Raw genomic sequence first — 16,757 nt, 5'->3', positions numbered from 1 at the left:
TGTGTTTCTCCTTGTCCATCAGTGTCTGCTGATCGCTGTTCGTATCGATGGTATGGAAACCGCACATACTATACGGTTTCTTTGGTCGGATTCCTTAAGGGCCAAATAGAATGCGTTGGACTGATGAAAAGGCATTCTCGCAGAAACAAAGCGCCGTTCTGGGTGCAAGGCACTTTTGATGGCGCCAAGAAGCAGTGTGGATGATCCGCCGGCTGGCACGTAAGTGGCCGGCTCGTACAGATACCGTCGTTCTTCGCTAAACTAACAGAGTCGGCATCAAGTCATTCTGCAACCTTTCTCCATCATGAAAGCATACGTCGGTTTTCTTGAATACCTACCGAGCAAAACAAATAAAAACACAATGGGTGTGATCATGTATAACTTCCAGAGTCCACTGCACTGAATACAGCGGTACAAAAGTCAAACGCGCACGACTGCGAGCACCTCAGCGTCGGACCTGCGCTTGCGGGACGAGCTCTGAACGCCCTGAAAACGAGTCGCCTGCGAGCTCTGTCTCTAAAAACCCGGTATCACAGTGCACCGTGCTGCGCCCTGATGCACGCTCCACAACATCATGCGCATCCGCGATGTCCACGAGAAAGCTGGCATTCTCGTGGGCAATAACCAGCACCGTCTCACGTTGCAGCTGCGGCAGTAGTGACGCTAAGCGACGGGCACCCTCTTGATCAAGCTGTTGAAGAGCCTCGTCCAAGACCAGCAGATTACTACGATATCCCAGCTGATGACAGATGTACTCGGCAAAGGCCAAGGAAAGTGCAATACTGACTCGTCGCAACTGACCGCCGCTGAGCAGGCCTAGTTCTCGTTCCCGGAACGTGCCTGTGCGCGCGTCTCGACAGTAGACTTGCCAGACAAGTACTTCGAGTGCGTTCTCTGCGCGCGTGGTAGCCTTGGTAAGCTCCCGCTCCCGAGGACGCTGCGCTTGTCGGCGACGACGTATTCGCAGTAAAAGCGTATCATCGCTCAGATGTCGTAGGTAATGACCACAAAGCGTCTCGATGACTTGCAGGCTCTGATCCAGTAACTGGCTCGGTATGCCACCGCGATGAAATGCGCGCGCAAGGAATTCCAGACGATCCGCAGTATCCACAAGCGTGCGTTCATGCGCTACCGCTTCGTTTAACGTGGACTGTAGCGACGCGACGTGCGCAGTTGCCTCTAGGATCGCAGCAGCTATCGGTTGGAGTAGACGCTGTCGCTGCTGTTGAGTCCAGTCCAACGCTCGAAGGGCTCGGTCGTAACGCGCGCGCTGTTGTTCCTGGTGCAAACGCAGCTCTTGCTGCTGCAGCAGATGCTGTTCATATTCGGCTAGAAGCTGGCGATTCGTATCGAGCGTGCGCATAACAAGTGCGGCCTCCATGCTGCAACGATCGCTCGCTTGCGAAAGCTCATGCAAATGCTCGGGTGTGGGGCGCAACGCCACCACTGCATCGAGGCGTTGCTCCAATGCATGCCGCTCCATGAATGCCGCTTCTGTGTCTCTGAGTTCGCGCTCCATGATCTGGATTTCCGCGTCCTTGTCGTGCCGCTGTGCGCGGAGGTCATCCAGCGCACTTGCCAGACGCTGGCGGTCCGTCTGTAGGGCCTGTAAACGATCAGCATACGACGCAGCATCTACTGGTTGGAGACACAGGGCGCAGAAAGTCTTCGAATGTGTTTGCTGCGGCTTTGCTGCTCCATCGCAATCTGCTGCGCTGGATGCCACCGGAGGTTGCTCCGAATGCAGCATCCGGTCCAAGTGGCGTATGCTGGCAACTGTGCTCTGCTCCTGGAGCTGAAGCTCTTGCAACACTCGTTTGAGGTCTTTCACTTGTTCGTGCAGAGCCGTGCGGCGTTGCTCGAGGCTGCCCTGGCACACGGTTATTCCCGCATCGCCTTGGAGCTGCGCATGGAGCGCAGCCCACTGATCCCAGAGTCTCTGCGCCTGGGCAAGCTCCGCATGAAGTTTCGCCTCCTTGCGTTGCAGCTCCGCCAGAGTGGTCACGTCGGCATCGATGCTCGCTTTCAGGTGACGAATGCGTTCGCGGAGCGCCTCGAGAGACGTGTTGTCGCTGCCGCTGTCGATAGTATCCGAGGCCGATGCTTCCGCTGCGCCTTGCTGCCACTGCTCGAGACTCTGCTTCAGTTCCTGCTCTTGAAGATCGAGTTGCAGTCTTGTTTCTCGCTCTGTTCGAGCGAGCTCTTCGATTCGTTCCCGCTCGCGCTCTAACGCCTGTGAACAGCTCTGGATTTTTTGAGCAAGTTGCTGGCGTTCTTCACGCAGTGCTCGCTGTCGTGCAGTGACATGCGCATAGGCCTCGTTCCAGACTTGCAGCGGCAAGGCGCTCTCCAGAATCTCCTTAAACTCCTTGTCGGTTGTGGAGAGCAAGCCATGCAGATAATTCTGGCCAAAAAAGACTACATGTGGCAACAGTGAGAGATCAATGATCTCATTCAGTCGCTGTTGTGTTTCCTCGATGCTGAGGCGTGTGAGATCCCGGGAGTCGTACTCCACGAAAAGCTCCTGGTTATATCTTTCCCGCTGTTTCCCACTGCGGCGAACTTTCCTCCGCACCAAAAGCGGTTTTCCATTCACGCTAGCTCGCAATTCAACAAAACCTTCCGTAGCGTCCTCGTGCAGAATCCGCAACTGCGACACGTTACGTCGCAGATGAGGCCGCGGTTCCAGGCTCCCTGTTAGAGCCCATAGCGCTGCCATCGCCAAAGTCGTTTTTCCCGTACCATTCGAATTGCAACCGTCTTCATCGAGATTGCGTCCAGATACTTGGACGATCCCTCGATTGCGCAGCGGATACCAGATACCAGGTTTCGCGGGGATCGTACGCCATGCTCCATCCGCCGTAGCAGTAGCCGCCGCCACTCGCCCGCGCTTCACGACACCACCGTTGGATTCGAGGTCCTGGTGCGATTCTTCCGAAGCACTCGTGACGCTCATCTGATGCCTTGTGCTCCCTGCTACGTCCATTGACAGCTGATCTACTTGGTTGCTATCCGGTTCAGTATGGAAACAGCCGAAATTATGGAGTCGCACAGAATCGAAGAGGACATGCACAGCACGCAAGCGCGAAAAAGATTCCCCGCGAGCAATTTTTGCGTTCGATTTTTGAATTTGTTCTAAAATCGAAAGTCCGAGCGCCAGCGTCGTTCCGTCCAACTGCTGCGGGTGCTGGCGCGCAAACAGGCGCAGCACATCGGCAGCGTCGAGGCGCTCCGCATTCGGCATTCGCAACTGAGGTTCAACAAAGGTGCGTTGCGCGCTGCTCGATGAAACTTTCTCATTTTCTGCTGGTGCATCCCATAGGCGCATACTTGCGTGAATGCCTCTGCGACGTAGTTCGTTATAGACATACTCCAAATCGTGGTCCATGTCTTTGGCACCGGCGGTGCGCTGTTGCTGCAGCTCGGATGCGGTGCAGAGCAGCGTAACACGATCACCGGGTCGAAAGCCCGTTGTCGCTGATGTTGTTGCTTCTGCCGCCGATGCAGGGATGCTAGCGCTTAGTTGTTGCCGAGCCTGTTTCAATGAAACGCGAAAGAAACGAGGTCCAATGGCTAGCGGCACGATTTCCTCTGTGAGCCAGTCCGTTGATCGCACGACAAGGAGATGTTTCTCTTGTCCTTCCTCAGCTCGCGTGACCTGATAGGGCGAGCCTACATACTGGATATGCGGATAGCCCGTCACCGTATGGGGCCGATGAAAGTGACCCGCATAGGTTGGTACTGGCGAAGGCGGGAAGAGCTCCGGTGCGATACCACCGGGCCCTCCATAGCGCATCTGGTTATTGAGCCACGCGCCCTGAATCTCCGCATGACAGAAGACAGCTTTCACATGGGGTCCGTGTTCTCGCAGCGCTTCCACTAGTTGCAGCGGACGCTTGCGATACGGCAGCCAGAGCGCATCAAACATCACTACAGGTTCGTCAAACACGAGCGCGAGACCAGGCTGCATCGCTGCCGCCACTGGGACCAGCGCGTGTTCCCGTCCGCAGATGCTTACCTGGTCGTGATTACCTGGAAGCATCAGGCATGGTACAGTGAATTGCTGAACCGTCTCCAGGACCCGATTGAGGCATATGACTGGGATGCTTCCTCGTAGATGCCAGAAATCGCCAAGAAATATGATGCCCGCATCTCTGGCAGTGGCCAATTCATGAACTCGCTCAAGAACTTGCAAGCACGTCTCCAGCCGATTCGCATCGACATGAAGATCAGAGAAGACTACGTAGCGCGAGCAGACAAGTTCCGCACGACGAGTCGACAGCACTGGTGAAGAACCTGTCGTCATTCGAGGAGAAACTCGCCCGGATCTCCTTGCTGCCCATAGATTTGCGTTGTAAGCCGCGTGTGATGCCGTTCGTACCAGGCTGGTCTTTGGTTGCGTGATTGCTAGAAAACCGAGGCCCTCAGAGCGAGCGTATTTTCGACAGCGTATACTCCAGCGAGTGATTTTCGTGGCGTTTGCTCGCTGATTTCGAGCCCCAGCCTGGTAAAAAGGAGAGGCAAAGAGCACTGGAGAAGGTCCCCAGTGAAGCAACGCAGTCATTCTACGACTCATAGAAGCTGGGCTAGACACATGAGCTTCGAAGTGTAGCGGGCTAAGATCAACAGCTTCAATCGTTGCTGTGACTCGATGCAGCGCCGCGTACATATCCGCGAGCGGAATGCCAGCGATCGTCTGTTGCTGGAACAGCCAGACAAGACCTACCTACAGAACCTAACACCTGATAGAATATGTGCGCGCTGTTCTTCCAATTCTGTTTGAAACGAAACTATGCTCCTTTCGAGTTGAAGACTTTTGAGACGCGTCCCCTCCGTCCGCTACGTATAAGCGCTGAAACCTGGTATCGGACGTCCGTCGCGTACAGCCGATACGCAGGGACGCCTCTGGTTCCGGGCCTCTTGTTTTTAGGTAATCGACACCCAGAACGCGTTTCACTTCCAGTGAGGTCCAATGCCAAAGACCCCGCGCCTTCCAACGGTACCCAAGTTTCACGAGCAACCTCGAAAGCGACACCCGTTCACAGCAACGATGGCGTGGCTGCGAACCGGCGGCGGTTTTTGGCAGAAGTAGCAGCTGCTGCTACTGCCGTCGCAGCTACCGAAAAAGCGTTCTGGGTAGCAAGCGACAATCGCGCTCTGCAGTGCACGGAGCTTCCAACACTAGAGCGCCTCTCGTCGTTGGCGAGTTTGCGTACTTCCAGCTGCCCGGTTCGCAAGTTGCAGCAGCAGAAGCAGTGACGTCAGCAAGCAACGCTAGGCGTGTCTGTGTCCAATGCGGCGAGCAGCGCCCGCTCACAAGGCACCAGCACTTGTCGAGCGGAATACTCCAAAGGCGACGATAGAATGTGCTCGAAACAGGGAACACTGGGATGCTGGCTCTGTTCCTGCATGGAGATTTTCCAAACCTTATTTCAGGTCTAGAGCCTTGACATTCGAAGTGCAGCGGCAACAACGGCTTACGGATTCACACCTAGTCGTTGGATTATCTGTCATGATATCTGTATGGATATAAATGGAATGGCATTCGGCAGCAGCATGATTTCTCACATGGGATTTGCTCCCAGAGGCTCACGTCTCTTCTCTGGGGATCGAGCAGGTTCTTGGACTCGGACTTGAGCCATCGCAGCGATCGCTTCCTGCGGGGCGTGTATCACCGTTTTGCCCGATGAGAGTGTAGACGCAACGAAATTTCTCGGCGTGTGTTTGAGCCTCGATTCTCTGCAAGGTAATAGGTTCATCAAGGAAAAGCTGACGTTTCACAGATCCTCGATCCAATAGAGCCGCCTGCGTTTGGGCGTGCAACGGACAATGTACTCGCCGAGCGCATCGCCCAGAAGAGGCGGATGCTCGTATGGTACTGCACCGAGCACCAAGACGGGGGCGCGCATCAAGCGATGCCTTCTGCACTCGTCCAGAGCATGAACCAAGCGATGAAGCAGGCGTCAACGCGCCATAGAGCAGCCTTCCGCGGCGGCGAGTTGATGCACGTGCTTGAAAACATGACCGAAGTGATGTGCCACCGCCGTAAAGAGTGTACCGAGGTTGCGCGCGAAGGAGATCCGAATGGTAAGCGGAGCTTAGATGATACCCTGCGCCTTTTGCATGGAAAGCGTTGACGAAACCTGAGCCAGCGTAGCAGGCACGATCTTGGTGCCATCAACATCCGTCGAGTGATGGTAACGAAGCTGGAGGAGCAGGCGAGACCAGTGGATTCTACGTGGGAAACGAGTTAGAAAAAACCCTGCAAATGCTATTGTGGATGATGGTTTACAGAGAGCGAAACTTTAGAATGTACGCCCACATCAGAGGACCGGTTGTATCCTACACTGACTTGGGTGTATCGCCTGTATCGGACGGACGTGCTGCCTTCACGGGGAAGCGCGGTTGCCACAACTGCCTTAAGCAACCCTGGCGAGTATATATCTGCAGAGTCTAGGGAGGACCGTCAGCCTGAGGCTGCTCTTGCAGCCTGCAAAGCAGCTATCCCTGACTGTGTGAATGATATAGAGGACAAAACCTTGTTTGCAAAAGATTATTTTTGCTTTCGCAGTTGCCGATACCTCTACCCATGAATAGTAAGGGTGAAACAGTGGATCAAGTTTAATATCTAAATGATTATCTGCACCTGCACAGCTATTGGTTCGTGTATTCCTGTGCAAACCCTTGTCAAAGTAGATAAATACCGCGATGGGCGTTCAGCGCATGCCACGTGAATGCGTTTACCGTCAGATCAGGAGCCGTCCTACGGCATGAAGCTCAGCGCAGTGCATGGGCACGGAAATTCACCCGATCCATCTTTTTTGAAACGATATCTCGGTACTTGTCAAATTCCTTAGGCATTGCTGCACCACACCAACCAGCAGGTAAGCCGACACCCGGCGAACGCGTTGCGTCCAAACGTGTACCTTGGAGGTCCATGGACAGCGTTCGCTTGCTGCTCCAGTGCGCAGCGTACGCAGTGCGAAGCTCTTGTCATATAATCTACAACAAAAGTCACTGATTTACCAAACTGTCCCTATCTCATTGGGGATCGTGTGCAAACCGGGGCCTCTAGCCGACCCTACACCCGTCGGCGCATCAATCCTGCGGCAAACGTTTCAGGAGACGCTCTCCTTGTTCTTCGGAGAGTGCTTCAAGGCGCTTTTGTTCTGCTTCGCGGGCGATCGAGTTTTTCTTGGGACTGAGAGGCGCTCTTCGAACCAAGAAAGGGTCACGGGTGTGAGAGCCAACTGGGATCATACGCGACCGAGGGCTTGCTCCCTCTTAGAGTGTTTGCGACGGGTGCGAGTCCCGTATCCGATAAGGCCGCAGCCAAGTTTCTTTCGGCACAAGTACTCGTGAACGAGGACGCTTGTTGGACAAGCAACGGTGCGATTGCGCTGGTTTTCGAACAATCTTTAGTTTTGAACATCGCACTGGCTTCCACTGCTAGTGAAGTTTGTGTGGCAACACATGGAACCTTTGAGCTCCACTGAAGCGCCAAGCAGGCCCATGGACGTCGTCACCGCGCCGAATCAGGCGGATCCGAGAGCGTACCCGTTCGCTCCTGCTGACTTAGTCGTTGAAATACTCGATCTTGTCCAGCAAGCGAGCCATTATAAGCAGATCAAAAAGGGTCTGAACGAGGTGCTCAAGTCGATGAATCGCGGTCTGGCAGAGTTTGTTGTTCTCGCGGCTGATACGCAACCTTTGGAGATACTGCTCTCAGCGCCGCTCGTTGCAGAGGATAAAGCGGTACCGTATGTATTCGTTCCCTCGAAAGCCGCGCTGGGACGTGCATGCGGCGTTTCCCGTCCAGTGATCGCCTGTGCGGTTCTACGGGCGGATATGAGTCAACTGCGGAACCAGATCACCGCGCTTCGAACAAAGATCGAACAGCTTCTGCTCTGAAAGCAGGCGAAAACGTGCGCAAGCTTACCGGAGAAGGAGACGGCGCGGTTCAGACGGCAGCGGCCTGCTCATGTAAGTCGCATCGTCGCCGACGCTGTTTCCTCAAGTTTTCACAGGCAAGGCATCTGCCGTCACGGAAATGGCTTGGACTTTGAACGCCATCACTCAAGCCTGTTTTAACGGAGCATCGACCCAGGGTGCCGTGCCTTGCTCGAACGCTTGAAGCGCGCCGCATCGCGCCCTAGACGCCTCTACCAACGCCCATTCGGCTACACGTTTTGACATCCATCGAGGAACGGTACATTACAGCGCAGCGAGAGCGCTGCGGATGCAGACAAAGCTAGCACTCGTGGCTGATTCAGGGGCCTGAGATCCGCACCTCTCCGGGAATGTCAACGCCGGACCCTGGTATCATTCATTCATCGCACATAAACCCCATGTCAGAAATTTACATCCAGTACCGTTGGGTAAACTGCAGGTTCCTTTCTCATGAAATTCTAGTCCATCTCCAGCATTGCAATTCATTGGCTGGACCTCTGCTCAGTGTCGTTCGCGGCAGTGCACATCTCGGCCCGGGATGATGCATGGCTACTGTCACTGCGCAAGCACTGCATAACACGAGATCATCGTTCCGCATCCAGAAAAAAAAGGCAAAACTCTCTCGGAGCGTACTTTAAAGACTTCGAACAGCAGTTACCGCGCAGCAACCGAGGTGGCTGGCTCCACGCCCCAGAGGTGCCTGGAGGTCGCTCGCGACCTCCAGAAGCACGCCAGAGTGCTCGGTGTCCCAGACGAGCGCTATCGACCCGGCACAGCGCCAACGAGCAAAACTTGTTCAATGCTTGCCAACTCGAGCAGACTACAAGTTCGTATCTTGTACTGTTGCAGCGAACAGAACCGCCAAACTCTACACACCGGCTGTGGGTCGGCGCCCCGTCCCTAGCAGCACCTCTTTCGCCTCGTTGACTTTTGCTGCGAGGTATGCGCTTCCGCCCGTGTCGGGATGATTTATTCGCATCAGTCGACGGTGCGCCTCGCGTACTTTTTCTCGGGGAACACCCTCCCTGAGCCCCAGAATGTGAAGCGCCTCCGTGCGACTCATAGTGGGCTCGAAGCCGCCCTGCAAAAAGGAACGCGGAAACTTTGGCCGAGCCGGCGCCGTCTTCAGTACTTGCCACGCCCGTATAGCCGCTCTTCCAGCTAGAGCTGCGCCAGCAACCGCAATACCAGCTAAAAGCGGTGTCGCCATTGCCGGCTCCGAAGCACCCTCTTGACGTTAGGCGGAGAAACGAGACGGACGCGCTGCGGGAGTCGGTGCGAAACGAGCCGCGGCCCGCTAGGGCTCAGACTGTTCAGCGCTGACGCTTCGGACACGTCGACGAAAGAACGTGAACTCGAGTGTGGTCTCTGGACCTCAGCCCTGGGAGCGGTAACAGTTTAGCGCTAACGATTGCATATAAAGCTTGTGATCCACTTTGTCGTGGGTGCGGGCAAGGTGTGAGACCTTCCTACATGGTGACGGAATGGAGCGAAAAGGTGTAAACTGGACACAGTTTTCACACGTGTACCTAGGCCAGCTAACTGCGCGTGAATGGTCGAGTCTCATCATACGTTCGGAAGCCGTTTTATCACAGTCAACGAGTGAGCAGGAGCCAGAGCTGAATCAAGCCCCGGGCACCGTAAAGGTGCGCTCGGGGAGCGCTTCTTCTACGCCGACGCTTGCCGTTTCGCCGAGCCAAGTAGCTGTCGCTTTGCCGCAAACGGAAACACCTTCGTTGTCGCCTTTGAAGAAGGATGCACCTGCGGAAGTGGTCCACAGCTCGAACTCCAATAGCCCCGTGGTACCGCTGCGTTCAAGTGAGAGCCCGAAAAGCACCCCACGAGCGGCACCGGAGCCGGTGTCAGCAGGCACACCGCGACTACGTTGGGCTTCCGTCGTGAGCGGCGAAGCTCGTGCCGATGCACCTGGCGCTTCCCATGAAAGTAACCAGTCAAGTGTGACGACTGAGAGCAAGTTGCTAAAGCGAATAGACGAGGCCGATCAGGCCACCGGGTCGGATCGTCGAGGAAGGCTGTTCACGGGGCTTCCAGCTCAGATGAGCGAACGACTCTTGCAGCTGCTGGAATACGGGTGCCCTGTGTCCAACGACAGAACGCCGTCACCGAGTGTAGCCGCATCATCGATTGCCATAGATCCTCACTGGAGACGACCCGGTTTTGTGAACACCGGGAATTCGTGTTACCTGAATGCGGTGCTGCAAGCGCTTCTGGCCATCGATGAATTCCGCTTAACATGGACTGCGCTTGGAGCGCTTCTCCCGACTCAGCGGGATCTCTTGGAGAAGTGCAACTGCCATTTGGTTGCTGGATGGCTTCGGCTCATCGACGAGTGGCAAGCGTTATGTCAGCAGACGCGCCTCCAGCGAGGACGTTTCGGAGCCGCAGCACCTATGCTACGGCCAACGTATTTCTGGGAGAACGAGCGATTAGCTTCTACCGTGGGTTCGGGTCACCAGGAAGACGCTCAGGAGCTACTGATGATCATGTTGGACGGATTGCACAGTGAGTTGCTGGAACTGCGATCCCTGCTCGGCGAAAAGAGCAAGCTGGCCTCGCTGGAGCGCGCCGCTTCGCCTTCGCTCACCGACTCGGATGCCACCAGCGATACCGAGTGGGAAACCGTGGATCGACGAGGACGTAGCGCTATTGTTCGAACGCACCAAGTGCGAAAGACGTTTATCACTTCCATTTTCGGTGGTGCGCTTCGGAGCGAGGTGCGCAAAGCAGGTGCTAAGCGCTCTGCGGTTCGTGAACCTTTCCTCATGCTATCTTTGGATATCGAAGACCAACGGATTCGGACATTGGACGACGCCTTCCGCTACTTTATGGAACCGGAGTTCCTTGAAGCACCCGATGAGCGCGACAGCAGTGCACGGACCAGAACGCGCGTAGCCGCCAACCTTGACCCGCTGCGGAAGCACGTCACGCTGGATACGCCCCTGCCGCAAGCGCTTATCATTCACTTGAAACGGTTTTCCGTGGCGTCAGACGGAACAGGTCAGGGAAAGAAGCTGCACAAGGAGCTATCATTCCCGCCACAGTTCGTTCTGAATGCATCCTGGTTCAGTGCGGCCGTACCAAAAGCGCAACTCGGCGAGGCGTGTTCCCGTCGGTATCGTTTGGTGGCGGTCATCACACACCTGGGCACGGACTTGGCGAACGGGCACTACATTGCAGACGTGCTGGCGAGCGGTACAAACTCGACATGGTCGTTGTCCAAGTCACGAAACGCCCCTCGGGGATTGACTCGTTCGGTTGATGCCGACGCGATCTGGTGGCAGTGTGATGACCAGGATGTGCAAATGGTGTCCGCAAGCACCGTTCTATCGCGTGCCGCGTATGTCTTGGTTTACAGAAATGCGTAGGATCCTGGGACGGGTACCTAGATGGCGTGTTCGCGTCTGGAATAGAACGATCCCCTATGAATTGAGCGGTTTCGCAAGCGCGCTCTCCATACAGCTCAAAACTGACACAGGCATGACCTTGATGACAACGACATGTGCGGGCTTGCCATATGATCCAAGCAGGGGCTTTTCTAGAGCTTGAATGCACCGAGGAGCGCGCGCAGCTCGAGAACGCTGGCTCCGACCCAAGGCGCTTTGTGGGCAAGTGCCTTCATGTCGCAGCGCTGTACACCGTGCACAGGGCCTGGCTTGCTTTGACTCGGTTTCAGTTTCGTGCAGAACGGCATAGGCGCGGCGCAACGGGCAGAGAGCAGCCAGGTGTTGACATTGCCACTCGTCAGCGACAACTGTGGCCTGAAACGGGATTCGCTTTCGTATCTGTGCTGTTTCTGGAGTGTACTTCTTCCGGCGCTATTGTTACGATCATGAAAGCGTCAATGCATTCTGCAGTCGCAGTTAGTGAAAGCTTTTTTCTGCGGACGCGTGATAAAGCCTTGTGTGAGGTCCCGCGTATGGGGAATAGAATACGCTGACGCGTCCGGGACGCTTCGAGAATCAGGGATAAATAGACTCCACGCACACGGGTGACGGAATGTGCAGCACAAGGGCAACCTGCACCTACTGTTTACGTGGTAGCCCTGAATCGTCTGTTGTCTGTGCGCACCGTATCCTCTCTGGTGGGTCCACTGGGGCAGGCCATCAGGTACGACTACGACTAGACGATTCTCTGGCATGTTCCTATCTCGTTGTGCGTTCGCTATGAAAACACACTGCACGACAGCATTATCCGGAAAGGCAGCCAGACATGAACAGGAGCCTTGTTCGGTACACGCGGGAGGGCGTTTGGCGAGACGCTAACCCTGGGCGTTTGCAGCACGCGAACCGGCCACTGCGGCACTGAGACGACTACTGTGCACTTCGACTGTACCAGAAGCATCCCATCCTTCCTGAACATTATGAGAGGCTAGTGGTTTGGCGCCCCCAGTTACGTATCGAAACCCACGAAGCACCTGCTCCAGACGCGAGCGCTGCGCGACGAGCGCTGCGCTGCCGGTTGCCTCTGGTTGCTGTTCCGCGAGCCACAAGTACTGCATGTGCTGGTAAAGTGTTCCTGATTCGGAGATCTGCTCGAACAACATGCTTCGAAGCCTTCGCAAAATTTCTTTGCACGTGTTGTATTGTTCGTGTAAGAGCTCATACGGAACCTCTTCTGCGAACGGGTCGCTATTACGACTGAGAAGCGCCGAGAGTGCTAGAAACTCCCTCTCTAGCGCTGCACAGGCTGTGCTGACGGCCTCTGCTAGCTCTGCAGGCGTGTTTCTCATACGGAAAGGAGTAGGGCGTCGAGCGGCGGACGAGTGTCCGTCCGAGTGAACGCCACGAACCACGCAAAAAAGGACCCTTAGCGAACAAGTGCGTAGGAAACGACGGTAAAAAGGGCGCATTCAGAGCGTGCAGTAGCATGGAAACCCATATGTTAATGAATGTCGCAGATGAGAATCGCTATCCGGGTGGTATACTTGTGTCCATTAAAATCCCAAACTGTACACCATTCTCTGTGTCCACGCCTGAGGCCCGATGCACCAGCGGCCTGCGTCAACTGCAGCATCTCGAGCGCGGGTTCACGAAGGCTCGTTGCACCCCATCAACCTGCGGTTCGTTCACTTTTCGTGATATACAAACAGCTGCAGAATGTTTGCGTTTGCTAGCCATGCTTTCGCTGGAAACGCACACCTTCCGAAGACTTCACTATGCGCGCTCACGCGTCAGCGAGAGGCTCTCAGTGTTCGGGCGCGTGGAGCTCGTTTACGGCTGTGGACGCAGCCGGGCTGCTCGCTCATCATGGGAGTTTTCCTGAACACACCCACCCTGGAGCAGGCGAAAGCGGATCTAATTGAACGCGTGAAGGATCTTGATATGGGACGTATAGGGTATTCGGATGCGTTCGCGAAAGAGCTGGATGAAAAGTACATCAAACCGTTAGAGGCGATGAACCCGACGCGAACGCCTGTGGAGTCACCGCTTCTGGACGGTCGCTGGCGCCTCATCTACACCAACTCGAAGAACGTGTTGGGGCTGGATCGACCGAATATCGCACGCCCTCTACGAAACAGCATCTATCAAACCATATACGTGGAACGCGGCCAAGTTGTGAACGAAGAGCGCGTGCTGTTCGGTCTTCTCACGAACCGGGTCCAGGCAGTATTCACGCCGGAGCCGCCCCGTCGGGTTCGTGTTCAGTTCAAACAGTTCCAGTTTGGCCTGCTTCGGGTTCCAGCGCCGGCGAGGGCGCGGGGATGGCTCGACATCACCTATTTGGATGAGGATATGCGCATCTCTCGAGGCAATCTAGCGAATGTTTTCGTGCTCTTACGCGACTAGCTTGTCGCACGTCAAATGATGTTCGTGCTCGACCGTCACTTGATTCTCAGACTTGCCGTGAAATCTGGGCGAATCGAGATAGCGTGGCCTCCGTACCTACGCTGGCTCCCAAACCGCGAGACGAATCACAAGGATGGATGTCTCTGCTGGAGCTCGGAGCAACGTTTCGTGTCAGCGCTTGCAAGGGTAACGCTCGCACTGCCGTCCTGGTAGGCACGGATGCGATCATCAGCATCATAAGATCAACGGGGTTTAGCTATTTGTTGCGTTTGTAAAGCAAAGAACTGGTACAGTAGAATCCCACGCACTCCGCTGAGCACAATGAACCGGCGTATAAACCAACGCGGTAGCAGGATTCGCGTCGGACCCAGGCTGCGAGCTTGCGTCGCCAAGAAAATGTTCCCCGAACTCAGAGTCATCCGCATAATCAACGTAGGCATGTGGCGGCGGCATCGTGCATTTGGGAATCGCAACACCCCGGTGTTCGTTGGGGTACGGGTTTTGCCTTTGAGACCGGCGTCAAGTTTGTCGCGTCTCCGAGGGCGAGACCCGAGCGCCTGCTCGAAAGCCGATGGGGCTTCTCGCAACGGGATGCGTATAGTGCAAGCGCTGTCCGTTTCGAATTCCATGTCGAATGAATGCCCCCAGATGACTTGTGTTCCCAGCGAGTTAGCGCTCACGAGACTAAGTGAATGTAATCGGGTCCGGAAAATTTTCTTGCATGCGTATTGGCGGATGTTGCGGACCTCTATATCGTTTTCGGATGGTCCAGCCCCGGAACCGATCACTGGGAGCCTTTCTGCTCCTCTGGTGCACGTAACGTGGAAGCACAACCACGATGGAGCTGACAAAAGCGCATAAGGCCAAAGAGGTTTCCCATGCTCGCTTTTTCAACACCCATCGTCTCTGGGCTCGTTCGTTCACGCAGTCTAGCCCCAGATCCAGAGCACGGGACCTGGTCTTTCAAATCATGCAGTATGTGCTGCATACATCTCGCACGCTTTTCAACCTCGAATAATAATTCCTGGACATGCCTCGTAAATACTGTCAGTAAGCCAGAGTTTTGCGCTGCGCGAGAACTTGTCAGAATCGAACCAGAGGTATCCCCCGAAACGATAAGGATGAGCAACACGCGCGTTCGCTCTGCGTCGAGCACGCGAAGAAAAAGCACAATCTCACTGGATATCGTTTCTGGTATGAGCACGTTCCCCGAGAGCCGCTCCTTGACACCGCTCGGTAAGGGTTCAGGTTTGGGTAACGATTCCTCTGAGATTCTCAAGCTCTCCAGGGCTCTCCAGGAATGTTCACAACAGCGTAGACTGCGGCAAAAGCGGTGGGCATGTCGTTGGCATCGCCCGGTACCATCGGGGTCGCCTTTTTTGCGCGGCGAGTCGCCACGCGCGAGGCGTTTCTTGCAGCAGTGCTTCCTGGTAGCCGAAGAGGAATGTTGGAAACGAACAGAAAGCGATACTGGCGTCAGTGCTGAAGGACAAACTATGGACCAGGTGACTCCGAACGCGACACCCGAGCTGTCGCAACTTATCGACTGCTTCTTCGCGGAGCCCGTTCTCCTTGAGCTTATATTCACTCGACAAACTGGAGCAGAAAAGGAACTCGAAGAGGCATTACCCAGGGCCTGGGCCCTAGCGACCCTCAAGGCTTGTAGCTTTTGCAACCGGCACCCTAGTCGGGACCGTGCGCGGGAGGCGGTAGCCGAGTCCTGGAGAGCGCTCAGCAACGCGGCCGTCTATGAGCAAGGTGTACTTCAGACAGAAGCATACTTCCTGTGGCGGTTATTCAACGGCGGATGGTGCCAAAACGGAGGCCTACAGCTGGTGCTTCGCTTCTATCTTCAATGTCGATCGCTTTTGCGCGAGCTTCGTGCATTGGAGGATCCCGCCGAAGAACTTGCCATACGGGACGCAAATCCGCCCACACTGGAACATCTATTGGATCGAGCAAGGGCTCTTGTTCGGAGCGCTTTCGATACACGTTTGCTACTGCAAGAGAGGTATCACTCCTTTGCCTGGGATGCGGAGTTGGACGGGGCGGCATCTCACGAAGCCATCAAACAACTGGGCCAGCACGCCATCGCCCGCTTAGAATGCAACCAAGTTTTTTTGCGGAATCTGCCGCTGGTCCTGTTGAACTGGCTCTGTAAGGTCGACGCATCCGGAAATACGAGCAGCGCTTCCGGGCGACTGGTAGCGCCATGGTGGCGATCCATGGTGGATCTCAGCTACGTAACGCATTGTGCCATGGATGCATTGATTGAGAGAGAGCTCGCGGATATCGCACGGGAAATCGTGGAGGAGCAACAATACGCTTCACAGGACTGGCGTGGACCTGTTGAAAATCTCCCAGCAGACCCTGTGGATCTTCTTCTAAGTGACCCCCAGGTATACCTGGAAGCACACCGAGAACGGCTTGAAGGTTCTCGAAACGCGTCATCGGCTTTGGACCTCGAATCAACGAATAGTACCGCCTTTGCGCGGCATAGGAGCGGTGAACGTGATGATTTCGAGTACCTTATGGATGAAAGCGTGCGAAGGACGTCGTCGTCCACACCGTTTACCTCCGATGATTCGCAGTCAAAGACGTCTGCGAGAGGAATTCCATTGCCTCAGAACAGACGCCTCTTCACGCACCTGCCCACAGATACAGAGACGACTGCCACGTCACCCAGGACAGAGGGATATCCATCGACACCCGCGGTTGAACGGGAACCGCCATCTGCCTTGAATCCGTCCCCAGTGGAAGCGTCTTGGCAGGGATCTGAAGTTGGCGCCCAGCTTTCGGACAGCCTTTGTCGAATTCTCTATGTGGACGGACAATATTACGTTTGTGGCGGCGGCATTCCGTGTACCATGCTTTCACATCGTGCTCAACAAGCGCCCCATATGGCCGCGGGACGGCGAATCGAGCATGGCTAATCAAAATGCTGCATAATGACCAGTGGATTTCCGGGCATTACAATGACGTGATCGAGGCCGTAGCATT

At 55.4% G+C, this 16,757-nt stretch overlaps 6 protein-coding genes across 6 annotated transcripts, besides 1 other annotated feature; 4 read left to right on the top strand and 2 right to left on the bottom strand.

Annotated features, from left to right (window-relative positions):
- Positions 1 to 445: 445 nt before the first annotated feature.
- CYME_CMP337C (similar to desmoplakin) lies at positions 446 to 4,669 on the bottom strand (the record flags this gene model as incomplete). The annotated part of the gene is made up of 1 exon (XM_005537902.1): positions 446 to 4,669. One exon carries the CDS (start codon positions 4,667 to 4,669, stop codon positions 446 to 448), a length of 4,224 nt encoding a protein of 1,407 aa, XP_005537959.1.
- Positions 3,328 to 4,791: a sequence feature (possible transcribed region).
- A 2,682-nt stretch (positions 4,792 to 7,473) lies between these two features.
- On the top strand, positions 7,474 to 7,911 carry CYME_CMP335C (box C/D snoRNP and U4 snRNP component Snu13p; the record flags this gene model as incomplete). The annotated part of the gene is made up of 1 exon (XM_005537901.1): positions 7,474 to 7,911. The coding sequence occupies one exon, from the start codon at positions 7,474 to 7,476 to the stop codon at positions 7,909 to 7,911; it is 438 nt and encodes a 145-aa protein (XP_005537958.1).
- A 907-nt stretch (positions 7,912 to 8,818) lies between these two features.
- On the bottom strand, positions 8,819 to 9,160 carry CYME_CMP334C (DnaJ homolog, subfamily D; the record flags this gene model as incomplete). Its single annotated transcript, XM_005537900.1, has 1 exon — positions 8,819 to 9,160. The coding sequence occupies one exon, from the start codon at positions 9,158 to 9,160 to the stop codon at positions 8,819 to 8,821; it is 342 nt and encodes a 113-aa protein (XP_005537957.1).
- Positions 9,161 to 9,434: 274 nt separating this feature from the next.
- On the top strand, positions 9,435 to 11,336 carry CYME_CMP333C (similar to ubiquitin carboxyl-terminal hydrolase 10; the record flags this gene model as incomplete). The annotated part of the gene is made up of 1 exon (XM_005537899.1): positions 9,435 to 11,336. The coding sequence occupies one exon, from the start codon at positions 9,435 to 9,437 to the stop codon at positions 11,334 to 11,336; it is 1,902 nt and encodes a 633-aa protein (XP_005537956.1).
- Positions 11,337 to 13,067: 1,731 nt separating this feature from the next.
- Positions 13,068 to 13,757, top strand: CYME_CMP332C (similar to fibrillin; the record flags this gene model as incomplete). Its single annotated transcript, XM_005537898.1, has 1 exon — positions 13,068 to 13,757. The coding sequence occupies one exon, from the start codon at positions 13,068 to 13,070 to the stop codon at positions 13,755 to 13,757; it is 690 nt and encodes a 229-aa protein (XP_005537955.1).
- Positions 13,758 to 14,635: 878 nt separating this feature from the next.
- Positions 14,636 to 16,690, top strand: CYME_CMP331C (hypothetical protein; the record flags this gene model as incomplete). Its single annotated transcript, XM_005537897.1, has 1 exon — positions 14,636 to 16,690. One exon carries the CDS (start codon positions 14,636 to 14,638, stop codon positions 16,688 to 16,690), a length of 2,055 nt encoding a protein of 684 aa, XP_005537954.1.
- Positions 16,691 to 16,757: the final 67 nt, after the last annotated feature.

Source organism: Cyanidioschyzon merolae, chromosome 16 (genome assembly GCF_000091205.1).
Source record: "Cyanidioschyzon merolae strain 10D DNA, chromosome 16, complete genome".
Lineage (NCBI taxonomy): Eukaryota > Rhodophyta > Bangiophyceae > Cyanidiales > Cyanidiaceae > Cyanidioschyzon > Cyanidioschyzon merolae.
Note: the sequence above shows the minus strand (reverse complement) of the source record. Positions and strands in the feature narration are given on the sequence as shown.